The sequence below is a fragment of the Schistocerca nitens genome, chromosome 1, assembly GCF_023898315.1.
Source record: "Schistocerca nitens isolate TAMUIC-IGC-003100 chromosome 1, iqSchNite1.1, whole genome shotgun sequence".
NCBI lineage: Eukaryota > Metazoa > Arthropoda > Insecta > Orthoptera > Acrididae > Schistocerca > Schistocerca nitens.
Genome location: NC_064614.1, coordinates 94,526,974 through 94,546,967, shown reverse-complemented (window position 1 = coordinate 94,546,967; position 19,994 = coordinate 94,526,974). Strand labels below are relative to the sequence as shown.

At 48.5% G+C, this 19,994-nt stretch overlaps 1 protein-coding gene across 3 annotated transcripts in view; it reads left to right on the top strand.

Annotated features, from left to right (window-relative positions):
* The window catches only part of LOC126241704 (scoloptoxin SSD14-like), a 588,477-nt gene that overhangs the window by 368,788 nt on the left and 199,695 nt on the right, over nucleotides 1-19,994 (top strand). The window contains exon 1 of one of the 3 annotated variants that reach the window (XM_049948031.1): nucleotides 1,043-1,154. The exons of the other annotated variants lie outside the window; for them this stretch is intronic. Coding sequence (XP_049803988.1) covers nucleotides 1,060-1,154 — 95 coding nt within the window. The 5' untranslated portion in view covers nucleotides 1,043-1,059. Of the gene's footprint in view, nucleotides 1-1,042; nucleotides 1,155-19,994 lie in introns of those variants that run through there. 3 annotated transcript variants of the gene reach the window in all.

Below are 19,994 nucleotides of genomic sequence, written 5' to 3'. Positions count from 1 at the left end.
TGACTGTACAGCTGCCAGTTCCCTTGTTTTGTCCGTGACTGTACAGCTGCCAGTTCCCTTGTTTTGTCCGTGACTGTACAGCTGCCAGTTCCCTTGTTTTGTCCGTGACTGTACAGCTGCCAGTTCCCTTGTTTTGTCCGTGACTGTACAGCTGCCAGTTCCCTTGTTTTGTCCGTGACTGTACAGCTGCCAGTTCCCTTGTTTTGTCCGTGACTGTACAGCTGCCAGTTCCCTTGTTTTGTCCGTGACTGTACAGCTGCCAGTTCCCTTGTTTTGTCCGTGACTGTTAAAGTTCAGTTCGTCAATACTGAGTGGATTAGATGCATAAACTTTCTTTCACGTAGCCCCCCCCCCCAAAAAAAAAAAAGAGAAAGTCGCAACTCTGGGGAACGTGGATCTAACCATCCACTGCTGACAACTCATTCATTTCAGAAAGCTGCATGGTAGCGATTCAATGACACGTTTTGTGTGTATGACGTTGCTCCGTCTCTTTGGTAGAAGCTAGTGGTGTCTCTTTCCGTCGAGTGGCGGTTTCATTGTAGATTACGTTTTATTTTGCTTACCCTGAGTAAGATGATGTAATCATCCTTCATCGCGAGTAATGAAGACGGTTCACCGCTACAGCATTTACCTTCATACCACTGCCCCACCCCTCCCTCCCGACACTTTCCCTAGCTCTACGCCTACCCGAGCATCGGCGTGGAACTCAGATCTGTGAACTGGATCGGTTGCTCGCCATGTGTCAACGTTACGTAAGAACTGTCGGAAGTGGCCCAGACCGCCCGGCCATCTGTGTCAAGGGCGTGTGGCGTGCCGTCCCATACGTCGCTCCGTCGCTCCGTCGCCACTTCCGCCCTTCCGGATCGGCAGCGCTCGGGAGCCCCGCCGGTAGACAACAAACACTTGGCGGCCGGCGCGGCGGTCCCTCCCTCACTGGCAGCGGAGCCGGTGCCCGCTGCCCGCGCCTCGCGTCACCGTGAGTCAGCCGGCCGCCGGCACATATAAGCGGCGGCTCTGCGCCCGCGGACACAGTCCACACACGGCCGCCGTTCACACACCATGGGTCTACCACAGAGGCTATCCGCGGCTGCCGAGACGGCGCGCTCCCGCCGCTACAGCAGCTACTCCCCCGTCGGCCTGCCAGTCGACCGCTGGTAAGTCCACACACCAGGGAGACAGCAGCAGTGCACGTTCGTAGCGATGGGCAAATTTTCATAAATGTCTATATACGAGGGACATTTCATAAACAGCGCACACTCCTTTTTACTTACACGTTTTTTTCAATATCTGTTTCCATTACTTCAGTATAGTCTCCTTGCTTCTCCACGATTGAGTCCCGAAGTCTCGGAAGATCTTTTACTCCATCCAGGACACCATTCTGAACAGAATGGCTCGCGTAACGGGGGTAGACACTCTTCCAGAGTGTAAGTAGGCTATTTAGGTTTTTATGTTGGTAACGTCACTTAGCGCTCTGTATGAAAATCACTGGCTGTGCTGTGTGCAGTCTGTGGCTGGTTGGCATTGTTGGAATATTCGCTATTACAGTGTTGGGCAGTTGGAGGGGAATAGCGCATAGCGTTGCGCAGTTGGAGGTGAGCCACCAGCAGTGGTGGATGTTGGGAGAGAGATGGCAGAATTTTGAGAGCGGACGATCTGGACGTGTGTCCATCAGAAAGAGTAAATTTGTGATATTGGATATCATCAACTGAGACATATATTATGACTTTTGAACATTAGTAAGGTAAATACATTGTTTGTTCTCTATCAAAATCTTTCACTTGCTGACTATGCCTATCAGTAGTTAGTGCCTTCAGTAGTTAGAATCTTTTATTTAGCTTTCAGTAGTGGCGCTCACTGTATTGCAGTAGTTTGAGTAACGAAGATTTTTGTGAGGTAAGTGATTCATGAAAGGTATAGGCTATTGTTAGTCAGGGCCATTCTTTTGTAGGGATTTTTGAAAGTCAGATTGCGTTGCGCTAAAAATATTGTCAGTTTATTATTGATCAGAATAAGTAAAGGGAGTAATGTCTGAGTACGTTCAGTTTTGCTCAGCTGTTTGAAAATCAAATAACGTAGAGGTTTATCAGCACAGTAATTCAGTAATTTTTCTAAGGGGACGTTTCAAGAGAAAGATACAGACGTCCACGCATAGGATTTTTCAACTTCTGGAACAAGTCGCAGTCTGCTGGGCTACGTTCGGGCTGTAGGGAGGATGCAGGGACACTTCCCATTCATAATCATGCAGTTTCTGGGCTACGACATTGCCGATATTCCAGCGAGATTTGTCATGGAGAATGAATGGCCAAGCCTCGAGCAACTAAGGTCGGGTTATGGGAATTTTTCTGCGCAGGTTTTGAAACAAGTTGCGATAATAAGCTACTTTGCGCTTGTTCCACATGGGACACTGTCATGATGATTCTTTGCTGAACATAAGCAAACATCGTCATTAGCTTGAGCATTGATTGAGTGCTTTGACGAGCGGTGTGGCCGCGCGGTTTTAGGCGCCATGTCACGGATTGCGCGGCAGCTCCCACAGGAGGTTAGAGTCCTCCCTCTTGCACGGGTGTGTCTGTTATTCTTAGCTTCAGTTTGTTAGTTTAAGTAGTAAGTCTAGGGACCGATGACCTCAGCAGTTTGGTCCCTTAGGTATTCACACACTTTTGAACATTTGAGTGCTTCGATATTTTTTGGACGTGAAAAGTCTGGAGCTCTCCATTCATTGTACTGTGATTTCAACTCCGGTTCAAAGTCTCTAATCCACGTTTCATCAATAGCAACAATTCGATAAAAGAATCCTTGACTTCCAAGGGCGAATCGTTGCTCGACCAAGGTTGCAATGTCCAGGTGTTTCTGCTTCTCTGCAGCAGTCAGAGTGGGACCCATCTCTCAGAAATTTTTCTCTTGTTCAAATCAGTTGTCAGAATACGGAATACTGATGTTGGGGAAATTCCCGTGGCTTCAATGTGTCCCTACCAAGTCGCACTGCGATCTTCTTAAAGAGCATCCGTTGACGTCTTTGACCTTCTGGGTTTTGGATTGTCATCCGTGCTCATACGACCAACACGAAAACGATTAGCCTAACGTGAAACTGTAGTATGGTCCACTGTAAACTAATCTCCAAACTTCACTTAAGGCACTGTGTATTTGTCGGGTTTTTGCCGCGTAAAGTTTCGATCTCGACGTACGACCTCTGGTCTTCAGCAGTCACAGCACCAGAGACTCTTGCAGGTTCATTTGTACCTGTCCCCAATTTTATGTTAGAGCCGACAGCAAAAAGGCAAAAACATGTGCTTCTTCCTCGAGCTCCCAACTACATCTTATGTAATTTTCATTGTTACATCAAATAATCCACAGTAACACCAACCTGTGCATTATTTATGAAATATCCCTCGTATACTGTATCGATATTTATGAAATACGCCGATATCATCAGGATAAAAATCAGTAGTGTGAAATATATCGATATTTTTGGCCCATCCCCCATGCGAGAGAAGTCTCGGAAGTGAAACCCTTCCGGTATATGTTCTGTGCATCAAATACGAGGGTTGGAGCTTAAATAGTGGAAACTATTTACTTACAACCGATACAAAAGAGGTACATGTTTGTACCTGTTACTGTCCTTCAAAGCCTTGTGTAGAACCCGTTGACAGCGATGAGGAAGGCGTAGTATACCATTAGCAGAGCCTGTTCTGTTGGTGGTGCGAATGGAGCGGTCTACTGCCTGTCGAATCTCTGGAACAGTTCTGAAGCGAATGCCACGAAGTGGTTCCGTCATCTTCGGAATCAGTCACAAGGACTAAGTCCGGGGAGTATGGTGGATGGTACAGTACTTCCCAGTCCCATCGACCGAACAGAGCAGCCACAGCTTGCGCTGCATACGCCCGCGCATTGTCGTGCAAAATGATGGGTGGGTTGCGCAGAAAGTGTCGCCGCTCCTTTCGCAAAGCTGGTCGCAGGTGATGCTCCAAAAACGAAACATTTCTACAAACATTCCGACTGTTGCTTTAATCTGAAATTCTCGCACTTCATTGTGCGTCCGATCATGGAGCAGTTCAGTACTGAGCAGTGTGTGCTACTAGTGAAAATGTCTACAGGATGTTCCGGGAAAAGTGATAAATATCTGGCGAATGAAAGGAACGATCATTGGAGACAATCTAATAAACATGGCCTCTAAAGTGCATACCTTAAGCGCTATGAGCATTCGCTCATCTGCAATACTGCGAAACACATCTCTTTTACTGTTAAAGTGCTCATATCTCTTACAGTATGCAGTTTAGTGCTCGTGCTTACTAGACACTTTCTTGCTTCGAATGACCGTTGCTGTCGTACCCCTAAACACTGATCCTGGGACACCATGTGTATTACTAACCGGGAAACCAGGTGCATGGCCCCACTTGCAGGTTGCCCATCTATCGACTTGCTGGAGCAAAAAAATTGATTTTCGATACTTCGTGTAGCTATTGGACGAATTTCAAAATTGTATATGCTATTAGTATCTACTCATTAAGAGGTATAGTCTTATCTGAAAGGTTTAATAAACTAAGGCAAGTATTGCAGTGAAAACTTCGTATATTAGATCGTGAGGCAGCGTAACCAGTGGCGCACAAATTACCCAAACTGTATTCATCCAGTACTGAAATATGGGAGCACTAAGCAAATTCCAAAAAAGTTTTCACATAATTTTCTCCCTTGTTAAATTAAGTTTTCGTTACAAGTACCAGATTCTAACTGTAAATTCATTTTATTTCTCATCATTTATTATCTATATCTCCACATAAAAACTTTTACCCCATTTTTAGTTAATTACTGCAATATTTTCTTTATTATGTATCCTACGTAAGCACATCTCTATTTACTGTACAAATATTTGTGTAAGTCGCATATCATGCTTATCTGTGATTGCGATATTCAGTTGTCACCTGAAGATTGCCTGAGAAGCCGAAAGCCTGTTGGTGACAAATATAATTTTACAGAACATTAAGAAGTGTTTTCCTTTTCAACATTGTCGTGTTCTGCCAAGCACCGACGGACAGTTCAGTAAATGATAATTTTAAACCTTTCAGAAACTGTTCTCGCTAGTACCCCTACAAAATTACGAAAGGAAAAAAGTTTATCGCTTACTACATTTTCGCTGTTCATACAGTAAAGCTTCAGCATCAAGCATGAAGTTTGTCTTTACTACTAACTCTACTCGCGCACATTTTGCAGACACTGTCCACGTATTCCTTGAATGAATCTGCAGTCGGCCGAGGTGGCCGTGCGGTTCTAGGCGCTACAGTCTGGAACCGCGCGATCGCTACGGTCGCAGGTTCGAATCCTGCCTCGGGCATGGATGTGTGTGATGTCCTTAGGTTAGTTACGATTAAGTAGTTTTAAGTTCTAGGCGACTGATGACCTCAGAAGTCCCATAGTGCTCAGAGCCATTTTGAATGAATCTGCAAAATTACATCGTTCTAAGACATAAAGTTCAGGAGATACGACGTTCCAAAGATTGAGGCATATTAAAAACTAGCTTTTGCTCACGACAAAGCGAAAATTACCGGGGCGTTAGTCATCTAGTGTCTGATAAGAGGGCATAAGAACTTCTAACGTAGTTCAAAGGTAATTTCAAACGTTTCCTCGCTTGCGCACTTAAATATTTAACGCATTAACAAATTTGTGAGGTAATGAGAAGTCTGAAGCTAGTTTATGAATGAAGTTCGATTCTTTAAGAATCTGGGATGGAGACGTTTACTGGTTTTATCAGAAACGAGAAAGTCATGAAGAAACTGTCAGGCGTGTTCGTGCGGAGGCGCAGTCAGGCACCGAATGAACCATCAGTTCAGACTCATTAAAAGGTTCAATGGAACAGGTTCAGCATTGAACACGAGTTGTGAGCGCCCTCGTTCAGGCCGATCAGTACAAAAAAACATTATGGTGGTTCGTGACAGTGTGGCTGTTATCTAGTGATATCGGTTCTTCGTCATTCTCAAGTATTAAACAAAAGTCCTTCCACTCCATTCCCAAATTGTGGCACTGGTGCAGCAACCGTGGTAATGTCAGAGTCTTGGTGTCAGTAAAGGTGATTTTACTAATTCATTTGCGACGCGTTTCGCCTGCATTTGAAGGCATCTGCAGACAATCGAATTACCCTGGGTCAATAATCATCTCGTGAAGTGAAGAGTCAAACGTATAAAATTACAGCCAGACAAGAATGGGCCAAGTTTATGTACAAAGCTAAAATACGGAACAATGCCGATAGTCGCAGTTTGTACCTTGTGATGGTTTACAAACCACTAGCCAGTATTGATAAAGGCGGACTCATATATGGTCAGATGAAAAGTGACTTCTTAAAAATACAGGTTCTGTCAACAGGATAAAAAATCATCTGGAGAAGGAAAACAACACCGTTAAAATACATAAACCATGACTGTATACAACAAGAGAAAACAAACTGTCTGCATGTCAAAAGAGCTAAGACAAAGGCTTAATTATGAGACTTCCCCTCTATTACCATTATTGGCTGGTGGTGTGTCACCACCCTCCTGTAAAGCTTCACGAGATACAATTTTCAACTGTCTGCAGTGTTCCGTATTTTAACGTTACACACGCACTTGGCCCATTCTTGCCTGGGTGTAATTTTATGTTTGACTCCTCATTTTATGACATGGTTATTTACCCATAGTTCGATTGCCTTATGATGCCTTTAGAGGCGAAAAGCATCACAAATGAACTAATAATACCATCTTTATTCCAATGACGACTGTATTATCTCTGTTCCCAAGAATTGGGTATATGATATTCTTCAGTACGGTGGATTCTTCGGTATGATGTCCATTCCCACCCTTACAGAATTCAATTAACGCAGCAGCTGAAAGAAGCGGATCACGCGAAAAGGCGACATTTTTGTTGACTGTTTTCTGAGAAGATGAGACGACGGTACTGCGAGGAACATCTTCAGTGACGAGGCGCGTTTCAACTTGAATGTATTAGTGAATATACAGAACTCTCGCATGTGGGGGACCAGAAGCAAGTGACGTTTTGGCGTGGCTTTTGGCTGTACAACACCCTGAAGAGTTGGCACGACAAGCTGTGACTTCAAATTGGAAACACACCGTGCGATAAGAGATCATTGTGGCTTCGTTTCAATGGAGTTGGCGTCAGAGATGTGGTCTCACCAAGCCGGTGCCATCCGCCACATCTCCCGCGAAACAATTGAGTTGCTCCAGCCTCAGCCGAGAAACACTATTGAGACAACTTAGAGAACCGGTATACGCGGGTTACGGAAGTAAGTTCTACTGTCACCAACGTACGTTTCGCGTATGTACCGCGAAGACAGGATAAATCAAATTAAGGCTCGTGCGTACGCCCAGTCAGTCGTTCTTCCCTCGCTCCATTTGCGAATGGAACAATAAAGCGAATGAAGTGTGAAGATACACTCCGCCATGCACCATACTCTCTCTTGCGAAGTCTGTTTAGAGCGGGTCCGGGTCGCCTCGTCTCGCATAATAGTGACCAGCAATGGCCACCAAGGTCATGTGACTTAACTCCCATGCGATATTTTTTTTTTCCTTGGGGGTTACCTTAACCACGGGAGTTTGTCAATAAACCCCGAAATATCCGCGGTTCAAATGTGGAAATACGACATATTGGTGGTGAAATGCAATTAGTCTTGTGAGGCAGTCATAGCAAATTTCATTGACAGTGTTCTTGCATGACATCGCACTAGAGTTGATCATAGGCCAGACATTTTCCGTATCTCAAATAGGGAAAATACGATGAATACATTTATGTATTTTATTAATGCATTTTGAAAAAAAATGAAGTTCATAAAACGGGTGTGCTTCTTGAAGGGCCCTATATTCTGGCATTCGGAAGAGAAAGTAGTTGTTTGAAATGTTGTGAAAAGATATCGCTGAAACAACACGACTCGCTTATCGTACCCATGCCACACTGTCCTATATCGCGATAATGCATAAGGCCGATGTTATCCGTCGATCTTGCATGGTAAGCCTCGAGTAACGTGTATCAAGATCCCAGAAGAGGACGGACAAGGGTAATGTACGCAGTAGATGGGTTGCGTCTTCGAAGTGTTCTGCCAATGTCATACGGACTTTGGTCCGACTGGAATACAAGTAGTTTGTATCTGTAATCCCTAGATATTTACTCAAATCTGAAACTTTTAAATTTCAGATATTTATGACGTAACCGTAACTTAACTCCTTTTTTAGTATTGATGTGGAGGAAGCATCAGTTTTTTATGTTGAACGCCAGTAATGCCTATCGCCATTTTATGGATTAGACATAAACCCGTTCAGTCTGCACAAAATGTTGGCCCATCTCGTCTTATGTCCCCCAGTCTCGCCTACCTGTAAGTGAGAGAAGTGAAGCGGGAAAAATGAGTCTAAGATCTATGGCAGGGTAAAAGTTAGATCATCACAAGAACAATAATGAGGTAAGTGAGGAGCTCCACGTTCAAGGAATAATAGAAAAGATCGAGCCTTACTAGAAGGAATAATACGACCATCTACTATGTATGCATCAAAGCCGGATACCAAGGAAAATCTACACTATGTGATCAAAAGTATCCGGACACTCGGCTGAAAATGACTTAAGTTCGTGGCGCCCCCATCAGGAATGCTGTAATTCAATATGGTGTTGGCTCACCCTTAGCCTTGACGATAGCTTATACTCTCGCAGGCATACGTTCAGTCAGGTGCTGGAAGGGGTCTTGGGGAATGGCAGCCTATTCTTCACGGAGTGCTGCACTGTGGAGAGGTATCAATGTCGGTCGGTGAGGCCTGGCACGAAGGCGGCATTCCAAAACATCCCAAACGTGTTCTATAGGATTCAGGTCAGGACTCTGTGTAGGCCGGCCCATTACAGGGATGTTATTGTCGTGTAACCACTCCGCCACAGGCCGTGCATTATGAACAGGTGCTGGATCGTGCTGAAAGATGCAGTCGCCATACCCGAAATGCTCTTCAACAGTGGGAAGCAAGAAGGTACTTACTACATCAATGTAGTCATGTGCTGTGATAGTGCCACGCAAAACAAGGGGTACAAGCCCCCTCCATGAAAAACACGACTACACCGTAACACCACCGCCTCCGAATTTTACTGTTGGGACTACACACCCTGCCAGATGACGTTCACCGGGCATTCTGCATATCCACACCCTGCCATCGGATCGCCACATTGTGTACCGTGATTCGTCACTCCACACAACGTTTTTCCACTGTGCAGTCGTCCAATGTTGACGCTCCTTACACCAAGCGAGGCGTCATTTCGCATTTACCAGGCGTGATTTGTGGCTTATAAGCAGCTGCTCGGACATGAAATCCAAGTTATCTAATCTCCCGCGTAACTGTCATAGTACTTGCAGTGGATAATTATGCAGTTTGGAATTCCTGTGTGATGGTATGGACAGATGTCTGCCTATTACACACTAAAACCCTCTTCAACTGTTGGCGGTCTCATTCATTCAACAGACAAGGTCAGCCTGTACACTTCTGTGCCGTACGGTACGTTTCCACTTCACTATCACATCGGAAACAATGGACCTAGGGATGTTTAGGAGTGTGGAAATCTCGCGTACAGACATATGCCACAAGTGACACCCAATGACCTGACCACGTTCGAAGTCCGTGGGTTCCGCTGAGCGCCCCATTCTGCTCTCTCACGATGTTTAATGACAACTGAGGTCACTGATATGAAGTACTCAGCAGTAGGGGGCAGCACAATACACGTAATAAGAAAAACGTATGTTTTTAGGGGTGTCCGGATACTTTTGATGACATAGCGTATAACTACATAACCAATGGTAGAGGAATAGGAAGACAACGAATAAAACGGTGCAACCAGGTTGGCCACATATTGCCGTAGTCACGAAGCTATTATTATTACCTCAGAAAATTCAAGCTATCACCATAAAACTCAAATTCACACTTCATTGCAACATATTTTTCGCAACGTTGGGTAACTTGGCAGGTTGCAGAAATCTGCTTTTTAATGTTCAGCAAAGGCGCCACCTCGAAAATAACCCCTGCCACGAAGTGGTTTCTTCGTCCGAGGAAGAAGGAAGAAAACACTAGGTGCCATGTAAGGAGAATACAGGGAGGAGAATATAAGGGAGGGGGGGGGGGGGGCAGAGGAGGAGGATGGGTTGACGCACAGTTTGATAGCTCAAACAAGCAGCATTTCAGCATTTGTGACCATCCTGTGCAGAATGAGCTGATACGCTGTCGTGGAACAAAATCGCCCGCTTGGATTGCTTTCCGCTACCCTTCGTTTCGGCGACTTTTCGCAACCTCGTCACGAGATTTTGATAGTATGCTCTTTGAGCACAACACTGTACTCAGTATTACCTCGCCCTTTAATTATTTCGCTGATGGTGATGGCTATACATGTTCGCACTGATTGCTTTGCTCCTTTTTCTCAGAACCGTGGTGGTGCACCCCTGCAACCGCACCCGGTGATAAAGCGGCTAAAGAAGTGCAGAGGTGGACAAAAATATGGAAAGACCGCGAGAAATGCATGCTGGAACATAAATGCAGGTGCCAGACAAGCCTGAGAAGTTGCAGTGTCGTAATTGACTACGAAAGGCGCCTGTGGAATGTCCTCAATAAGTTGCAAGTCCAGTGGTGGTGAGAACAGCGTTCTGCGTAGTTGTGGGTGCTTACGTCGGAGCTAAGTGAATTCAAACGTGGGAAAGATATTGGTACTCGCATGGTGGGCGCTTCCGAAGTGATTTTTGTTTCAAGAAGCACCATATCGAAGATTCATATTACATAGACGAAAGCGGAAAAAAATCATCCGCTAAGTCACAACACGGACGAAAGTGTGTGTTGTGATCTTGATGGGCGGTCAGTGAAGAAGATTATGACCACAGTTAGGGAGATGAGGGTTGCAAAAATCATTGCAGAGACAGTGTGTCTCACCCGCGAACCCTGTCAACACCAGAACAACATGCCTGGAGTTCCAGGAGGAGAGAATTGCAAGGTGAGCTGGAATTCCAAAACAAGCCTTCACTGATGGATACGCCATTAACAGAAAATGTGGTGTTGATGCAACAAAACCCGAACTGTGGAGCAATAGAAGAATATCATCTGGTCGGATGCATCTTGTTTCACACTGTTAATAACTTCTGGCCTAGTTTGCGTCCCAAGAGTGAAACATGGCAGGGATACAGTGGTGATTTGGGTAGTCATACCGTGGTATTCCATGGGTTCAATCTTACTGTGCAAGATCGCATTTCTGTCAGGGATTATGTTAAGACTTTGGCTGATCAGGTCCATCCCACTGTACAGTGTCCGTTCCCCTGTGGTGATGGTGATGCTATATTCCACCTGTTCACACAGCTTGCATCGTCCACGAATTGCCGCATCTCCCGTGGCCATATCTCAATATTACTGAGCTTTGTGGTGGTCTTTGGAGATGAGAGGGCTTGACCGCTATCCACTTCCATCATCGTTACCTGAACTTCTATTATTTTCCAGGAAGAATGGTTAAAGAATCCCTTGAAAAACACAGCAGTTGCATTTATCCATTCCGATACGACAGAAAGCTGTTTCGAATATCAGCGGTATTCTACACTGTATTAGGCGTGATAATGCGTAGTGTTTCTCCCCTGCGGGTTCGGGGGTTAGAATAGGCCCGCGGTATTTCTGCCTGTCGTAAGAGGCGACTAAAAGGAGCCTCAAACGTTTCGGCCTTACGTGATGGTCCCCTGTCGGGTTTGACCTCCATAACTCAAAATTTTTCCGAAGAGCGAGCCGATTGGGGAAGGGCGCCTTACTTGGTGCATTGTGTCCATCTTGCGTTGAGAACTTTCGCCAGCTTATTCGTCGTTGCGTTGCAGTCCTGCCCGCTCTATATCTCTTGGGCATGGATACGCTCCTGCGTGCCCTTTCTGCCAAGCAATGTGCAGGGCCACTTTCTGCACTGACGGCGACCATGGACCACATGTCACCTAACATCCAGCACGGTAGCCAGTCCGTTGTGGTGCGGCCGCCATGTACGCTCTTGGTTGTAGCCCCCTGACAACACAGGGATCGCTCTACTGATGCCTGCGCCATTAACTCCCCACGTATGCCAAGGAGTAGATGCCTATCCTCCTGGAGTATCGGGACTCCCGGCAATGGCCATCCTGCCAGGTGGCCTTTGCTGTGGCTGGGTGGCGCCCGTGGGGAGGGCCCTTGGTCGGAGTAGGTGGCATCAGGGCGGATGACCCGCAATGAAGCGTGGTACATCGTCTCTCGCTGATGGCCAGCCGCCAGCAGTCTCTAAGCGTTCTCGGGCTCAATTTAACGCTCAGAAGTACGATCCGAAAACGTTCGCCTCCCTGGCCTCACCGTGGGAGGAACGTAAATCTCAGGATGGCAGTAGCAGTTATTCGCCCCGATTCTTAGTTTGTACGAGAGCTGATGGGGAGTCTTTTCTCTCCACAAAGCCTCAGTTCTTCGTCGAGCATTTAGAGGACAAGTTTGGGGAGGTGGAGGGCTTGTCAAAAATGCGCTCTGGATCGGTCCTGATACAAACGGCATCCTCTGCCCAGTCACGACGGTTACTTGCTTGTGACAAGTTGGGGGATGTTGCTGTTACGATCACACCGCATAAGAGTTTAAATATGGTCCAGGGAGTTATTTACCATAAGGACATTCTTTTGCAGTCTGATGACGAGCTGCGCGCCAACTTAGAGCGCAGAGGTGTACATTTCGTCCGGCGCGTTCATCGGGGTCCGAAGGAAAATCAGATAGCTACCGGTGCCTTCATCTTGGCCTTCGAGGGTGGAAAAGGTCAAGGTGATGGTCTACCGATGTGACGTCAGGCCCTATATTCCTCCCCCGATGCGGTGCTTCAAGTGCTGGAAGTTCGGCCATATGTCTTCCCGCTGCACTTCCAGCCTCACATGTAGAGATTGCGGACGCCCATCTCATCCCGATACTCCATGTGCCCCGCCTCCCATCTGTGTCAACTGCGGGGAGCACCATTCACCTTGCTCGCCAGACTGCAGAATCTTCCAGAAAGAACGCAAAGTCATTGAATATAAGACCCTGGACCGACTGACTTACACTGAGGCCAAAAGGAAATACGACCGATTACATCCCGTGAGACATCCTACGCCGCTGCTACAACACCTGTGCTCGCCCCATCAGTTTGGCGACTTCCGGCCGGATCGCTGAGTGGTACAACTCCTCCTGCCCCCTTGCAAGTGGGGGGCTCTACCCACCGGGTTGCTCCTGCGCCACCTACCTCAGGGGCAACACCATCCCCCCCCCCCCCCCATCAGGGACGTCCGTCCCTGCTTCTAAGCCGGAGAATTGTCCAACTTCTTCGGCTTCTCACGCTCGAAAGGGGTCCCTTGGGTCCCTCCCTTCCCAGGTTTCCACCAGTGGGAAGGCTGACGACCGCCAGTGGTGTAAGTGCCCGCAACCAGCTGGTCGAAGGGCTTCACGATCCTCCTCAGTCCTGGAGACTGAATCGGTGAAGCCCTCCCAGCCAGTTAAACCCAAGGAGCGGCGTGAGAAATCCAAGAAGAAGAGCTCTAAGCCCAAGGAATTCGCGGTGGCAGCCACCCCACCGCCACCTTCCAGCTCTGCGTCTGAGGACGAGGTGGAGATTCTGGCGTCCGCTGAGGACCTCGATCTCGCCGGTCCCTCGGACGCAATGGATAGCATTTGCACGGGTGCTCCATCGGAGGCAGCAGGTGACCCAGCGGCGTAATCTGCCTTCCCAGTCCCGTGACGCCTTTCCCAGCCATGGACAACACCATCCTCCAGTGGAACTGCAGCGGTTTTTTCCACCATCTAGCTGAGCTCCGCCAACTTACCAGCCTTCACCCTTTCTTCTGCATTGCTCTCCAGGAAACTTGGTTTCCAGCAATACGAACCCCCGCCCTCCGTGGCTATCGGGGTTGTTATAAGAACCGAGCAGCTTATGAAAGGGTGTCTGGTGGCGTCTGCATATATGTCCTTCACACTCTGCACAGCGAGTCTGTCCCTCTCCAGACGTCTTTAGAGGCTGTCGCTGTACGGGTGTGGACGCCACAGGCTGTTACCGTCTGCAGTCTTTACCTTCCACCGGATGGTGATGTCTCGCAGCATGTCCTGGCTGCACTGGTAGCCCAATTGCCGCCACCTTTCTTGCTATTGGGCGACTTCAACGCCCATAACCCTCTGTGGGGTGGGTCAGTGGCAACAGGTCGAGGCGCCATCGATGAGCATTTATTTTCGCAGCTCGATCTCTCGCTGTTAAATGATGGTGCCTTCACACACTTCAGTGTGGCGCATGGCACATACTCCGCCATTGACCTTTCAATCTGTAGCCCTAGCCTCTTACCGTCTGTCCAGTGGAGTGTGCATGACGACCTGTGTGGTAGTGACCACTTTCCGATCTTTCTGTCACTACCACAGCGTCACTCTTCTGGACGCCCTAGCAGATGGGCTATGAATAAAGCTGACTGCGACTTGTTCTCCTCCACTGCCGCTATTGAGCCTCTCTCTACTGATGACATTGATGCGGTGGTTCAATCGGTCACCACTGGCATCGTTACTGCCGCCGAATCTGCCATTCCCCGTTCTTCTGGGTCCCCTCGGCGGAGGGCTGTGCCTTGGTGGTCGCCTGAGATCGCTGAAGCGATTAAAGATCGCCGGCGGGCGCTCCAGCGTCACAAGCGACATCCCTCCATAGACCACCTTATCGCCTTCAAACGGCTGCGTGCGCGGGACCGCCTCCTTATCCGCCAAGGCAAGGAGGAGTGCTGGGAGCGGTATGTGTCCACCATTGGCCTCCATGTCACTCCATCGCAGGTCTGGGCCAAGATTCGACGCGTCTACGGCTATCGGACCCCTGCCAGCGTCCCTCCGCTCTCACTGAATGGAGCAGTTTGTACTGACTCCGACGTCATTGCAAACCGCTTAGCAGAGCATTTTGCTATGAGTTCCGCTTCTGCGAATTACCCCCAGGCCTTCCGCTCCATTAAAGAGCGGATGGAACGTCGGAGCCTTTCTTTTCGCACCCACGCTTCTGAATCTTATAATGCTCCTTTCAGTGAGTGGGAATTTCACAGTGCCCTTGCCGCTTGCCCTGATACCGCTCCCGGGCCCGATCGCATCCACTGTCAGATGCTGAAACACCTTTCAGTGGACTGCAAGCGACGCCTCCTCGACCTTTACAACCGTCTCTGGGTCGAGGGTGAGTTTCCGTCGCAATGGCGGGACAGCATTGTCATCCCCGTTTTGAAACCGGGCAAGAGCCCTTTGGAGGTGGACAGCTACCGCCCCATTAGCCTCACCAACGTTCTTTGCAAGCTTCTCGAACGGATGGTGAGCCGGCGCTTGAATTGGGTACTGGAGTCTCGGGGCCTTCTGGCTCCGTCTCAGGGTGGGTTCCGTAAAGGCCGCTCCGCCGCCGACAATCTGGTGAGCCTGGAGTCGGCCATCCGTACTGCCTTTGCCCGCCGTCAGCATCTGGTCGCTGTCTTTTTTGACATGCGGAAGGCGTACGATACGACATGGCGTCATCACATCCTTTCTACGCTTCATCAGAAATTTTCTGTCGTATCGTACCTTCCGCGTGCAAGTCGCGGCCTCATATAGTTCCTCCCACGTCCAGGAGACCGGTGTGCCACAGGGTTCTGTTTTAAGTGTCTGCCTGTTTTTAATAGCCATTAACGGGCTCGCTGCGGCCGTGGGAAATTCAGTCTCCGCTTCCCTGTATGCTGACGACTTCTGCCTTTACTACAGCTCTACTGGCATTGCAGCTGTTGAACGTCAGCTACAGGGCGCTATGCGCAAGGCGCAGTCTTGGGCTGTAGCTCATGGGTTCCAGTTTTCGGCAGCCAAGACCTGCGTTATGCATTTCTGCCGGCGACGTACTGTCCACCCGGAGCCGCAGCTTTCTCTTAACGGCGAACTTCTTTCAGTGGTGGAATCACACAGGTTTTTGGGGGTGGTTTTCGATGCCCGGTTGACTTGGCTGCCTCATATCCGGCAGCTCAAACAGGCGTGTTGGCGGCATCTCAATGCTCTGCGATGTTTGAGCCACACCCGCTGGGGCGCCGACCGCCTTACCCTGTTACGGCTCTACCAGGCGTTAATCCAGTCCCGTCTGGATTATGGGTGCCTGGCTTATGGTTCAGCATCCCCGTCTGCGTTGCGGGTGCTGCACCCAATTCTCCACAGCGGGATACGCCTTGCCACTGGTGCTTTCCGCAACAGCCCTGTGGACAGCATACTAGTGGAGGCAGGTGTCCCTCCACTGCAGTTACGACGCCAACAATTACTGGCTGCTTATGCTGCCCATGTTTTTAGCTTGCCCGGGCATCCAAATTACCGTGTGCTGTTCCCGCAGTCAGTCGTCCATCTGCCAGAACGTCGGCCCCTGTCGGGTTGTCCGATCGCCGTGCGCGTCAAGGAGCTTCTCTCCGGGCTTGGATTTTTCCCTGTTCCACCTCCTTTCCGGGCCACTTTGCGTACACCCCCATGGTGTGTTCCTCGCCCTTACCTTCGGCTCGACTTGGCACAAGGCCCGAAGGACTCAGTCCCTCCAGAGGCCTTTCGCCGCCGCTTTTATTCCATCCTGGCCACGTATCAGGGCTCTGGAATTGTTTACACTGACGGTTCGATGGTTGCTGGTCGTGTCGGTTATGCGCTCACTCTAGGGGACCATTCCGAACAATGTTCCTTGGCGGCTGGCTGCAGCGTTTACACTGCTGAGCTGGTCGCCATCTTTCGTGCCCTAGAGTATCTCCGCTCCTACTCAGGTGAGTCCTTCGTTATCTGTAGCGACTCCCTGAGCAGTTTACGAGCTCTCGACCAGTGTTTCCCTCGTTCCCGTCTGGTGATGGCTATCCAGGAGTCCCTGTCTACTCTTGACCGCTGCGGCCGCTCTGTGGTCTTTGTTTGGACCCCAGGCCATGTTGGGATCCCCGGGAATGAGAATGTTGACCGCCTGGCGAAAGAGGCCACCAGTCAACCACCTCTGGAGATTGGCCTCCCGGCGACTGATTTGCGGGGAGTATTACGCCGCAAAATTTTCGATTTATGGGACGCTGAATGGCGCAACCTGCCCATACCAAACAAACTCCGTCGTATCAAGGCGTCGACGACTGTGTGGCGGTCGCCCATTCGGGTCTCCCGCCAGGAGTCTGTTGTCCTCTGCCGGCTGCGCATTGGGCACACTCGGCTGACACACGGCCACTTATTGCGCCGTGAGGACCCACCTCTGTGTCGCTGCGGCTCAGTTTTCTCTGTGGTGCACATTTTATTGGAGTGTCCGCTTTTAGCTGTGCTCAGGCAGACGTTCGCACTGCCTGACACGCTCCCTGCCCTTTTATCTGATGACCCTGCTATGGCTGGCTTAGTATTACGTTTTATTCGGGCAGGGGGTTTTTATCATTTAATCTGAGTGTTTCTGTTTTCTTTTATTGTTTTGTGTTGATTCTGGCTTTTGGCCTACGGTTTTAAACTCGGTTTTTAATGTGTTCTCGGTGGTTGGCTTTTCCTTTTTTTGTTCCTATGGTCGGCCAACCACCGTCACTCTCTGTGTGATTTAATTCGTTTTGCCTGGTCTTCATCTCCGTTTCTCTTGTTCTGTGTCGTCTGTGTTCTGTTCTGTTAATCGTTTTTATTCTCTTTGCGTGTTTTTAGGATTTGGAAAAAGGGACCGATGACCGTAGCAGTCTTGTCCCTTTAATCCCACAAACCAACCAATGCGTAGTGTTTCCATATTTTTGTCCGTCCTTTGTAACATACACTATTGGCCATTAAAACTGCTACACCAAGATGATGAATTGCTACAGACGCGAAATTTAACCGACGGGAAGATGATGCTAATATATGCAAATGATTAGCTTTTCAGAGCATTCACACAAGGTTGGAGCCGGTGGCGACACCTACAACGTGCTGATATGAGGAAAGGTTCCAACCGGTTTCTCATACACAAACAGCAGTTGACAGGCGTTGCCTGGTGAAATGTTGTTTTGATGCCTCGTGCAAGAGGAGAAATGCGTACCATCACGTTTCCGACTTTGATAAAGGTCGGATTGTAGCCTATCGCGATTGCGGTTTATCGTAACGCAACATTGCTGCTCGCGTTGGTCGAGATCCAATGACTGTTAGCAGAATATGGAATCGGTGCGTTCACGGGGGTAATACGGAACGCCGTGCTGGATCCCAACGGCATCTTATCACTAGCAGTCGGGATAACAGGCATCTTATCCGCATGGCTGTAACGGATCGTGCAGCCACGTCTCGATCCTTGAGTCAACAGATGGGGACGTTTCCAACACAACCACCATCTGCACGAACAGTTCGACGACGTTTGCAGCAGCACGAGCTATCAGCTCAGAGACCATGACTGCGGTTACCCTTGACGCTGCATCACAGAGAGGAGCGTCTGCGATGGTGTACTCAACGACGAAGCTGGGTGCACGAATGGCAAAACGTCATTTTTTCGGATGAATCCAGATTCTGTTTACAGCATCCTGATGGTCGCATCCTTGTTTGGCGACGTCGTGGTGAATGCACATTGGAAGCGTGTATTCGTCGTCGCCATACTGGCGTATCACCCGGTGTGATGGTATGGGATGCTATTAGTTACACGTCTCGGTCACCTCTTGTTCGCATTGACGGCACTTTGAACAGTGGGCGTTACATTTTAGATGTGCTACGACCCGTGGCTCTACTCTTCATTCGATCCCTGCGAAACCCTACATTTCAGCAGGATAATGCACGACCGCACGTTGCAGGTCCTGTACGGGCCTTTCTGGATACAGAAAATGTTCGACTGCTGCCCAGGCCAGCACATTCTCCAGATCTCTCACCAATTGAAAACGTATGGTCAATGGTGGCCGAGCAACTGTCTCGTCACAATACACCAGTCACTACTCATGATGAACTGTGGTATTGTGTTGAAGCTGCATGGGCAGCTGTACCTGTACACGCCATCCAAGCTCTGGTTGACTCAGTGCCCAGGCGTATCAAGGCCGTTACTACGGCGAGAGGTGGTTGTTCTGGGTACTGATTTCTCAGGATCTATGCACCCAAATTGCGTGAAAATGTAATCACTTGTCAGTTCTAGTATAATATTTTTGTGCAATGAATATCCGTTTAACATCTGCATTTCTTCTTGGTGTAGCAATTTTAATGGCCAGTAGTGTAGATTGGCCCAACGCAGTCAACATGTCAGGTGCTACCTAGGTTCGGCGAGCTTCCTTAAGAGTCGCGGAATCCTGGTGAATGGCAATCTTTGCCATGATCAAACTGCCGGGCAAGATGGTGAAAACTTATTCATAGTTGAGGGAATTAGATTAGGAAATAAGACACTTAAAGTAGTAAATGAATTTTGCTATTTGGGGAGCAAAATAACTGACGATGGTCGAAGTAGAGAGGATATAAAATGTAGACTAGCAATGGCAAGGAAAGCGTTTCTGTAGAAAAGAAATTTGTTAACATCAAGTATAGATTTAAGTGCCAGGAAGTCGTTTCTGAAAGTATTTGTATGGAGTGTAGCCATGTATGGAAGTGAAACATGGACGATAAATAGTTTGGACAAGAAGAGAATAGCTTTCGAAATGTGGTGCTATAGAAGAATGCTGAAGATTAGATGGGTAGATCACATAACTAATGAGGAGGTATTGAATAGGATTGGGGAGAAGAGAAATTTGTGCACAACTTGACTAGAAGAAGGGATCGGTTGGTAGGACATGTTCTGAGGCATCAATGGATCACCAATTTAGTATTGCAGGGCAGCGTGGAGGGTAGAAGTAATAGGGGGAGACCAAGAGAGGAATATACTAAGCAGATTCAGGATGTAGGTTGCAGTAGGTACTGGGAAATGAAGAAGCTTGCACAGGATAGAGTAGCATGGAGAGCTGCATCAAACCAGTCTCAGGACTGAAGACCACAACAACAGCTGTTTCGTCACTCCTCCACTGTGATACTCAGGTCTTAAGAGCACCTAGAGCGCTACTTCTCTTGCCATGCCCGGTCGTACAGAGACATGGTCTGCCA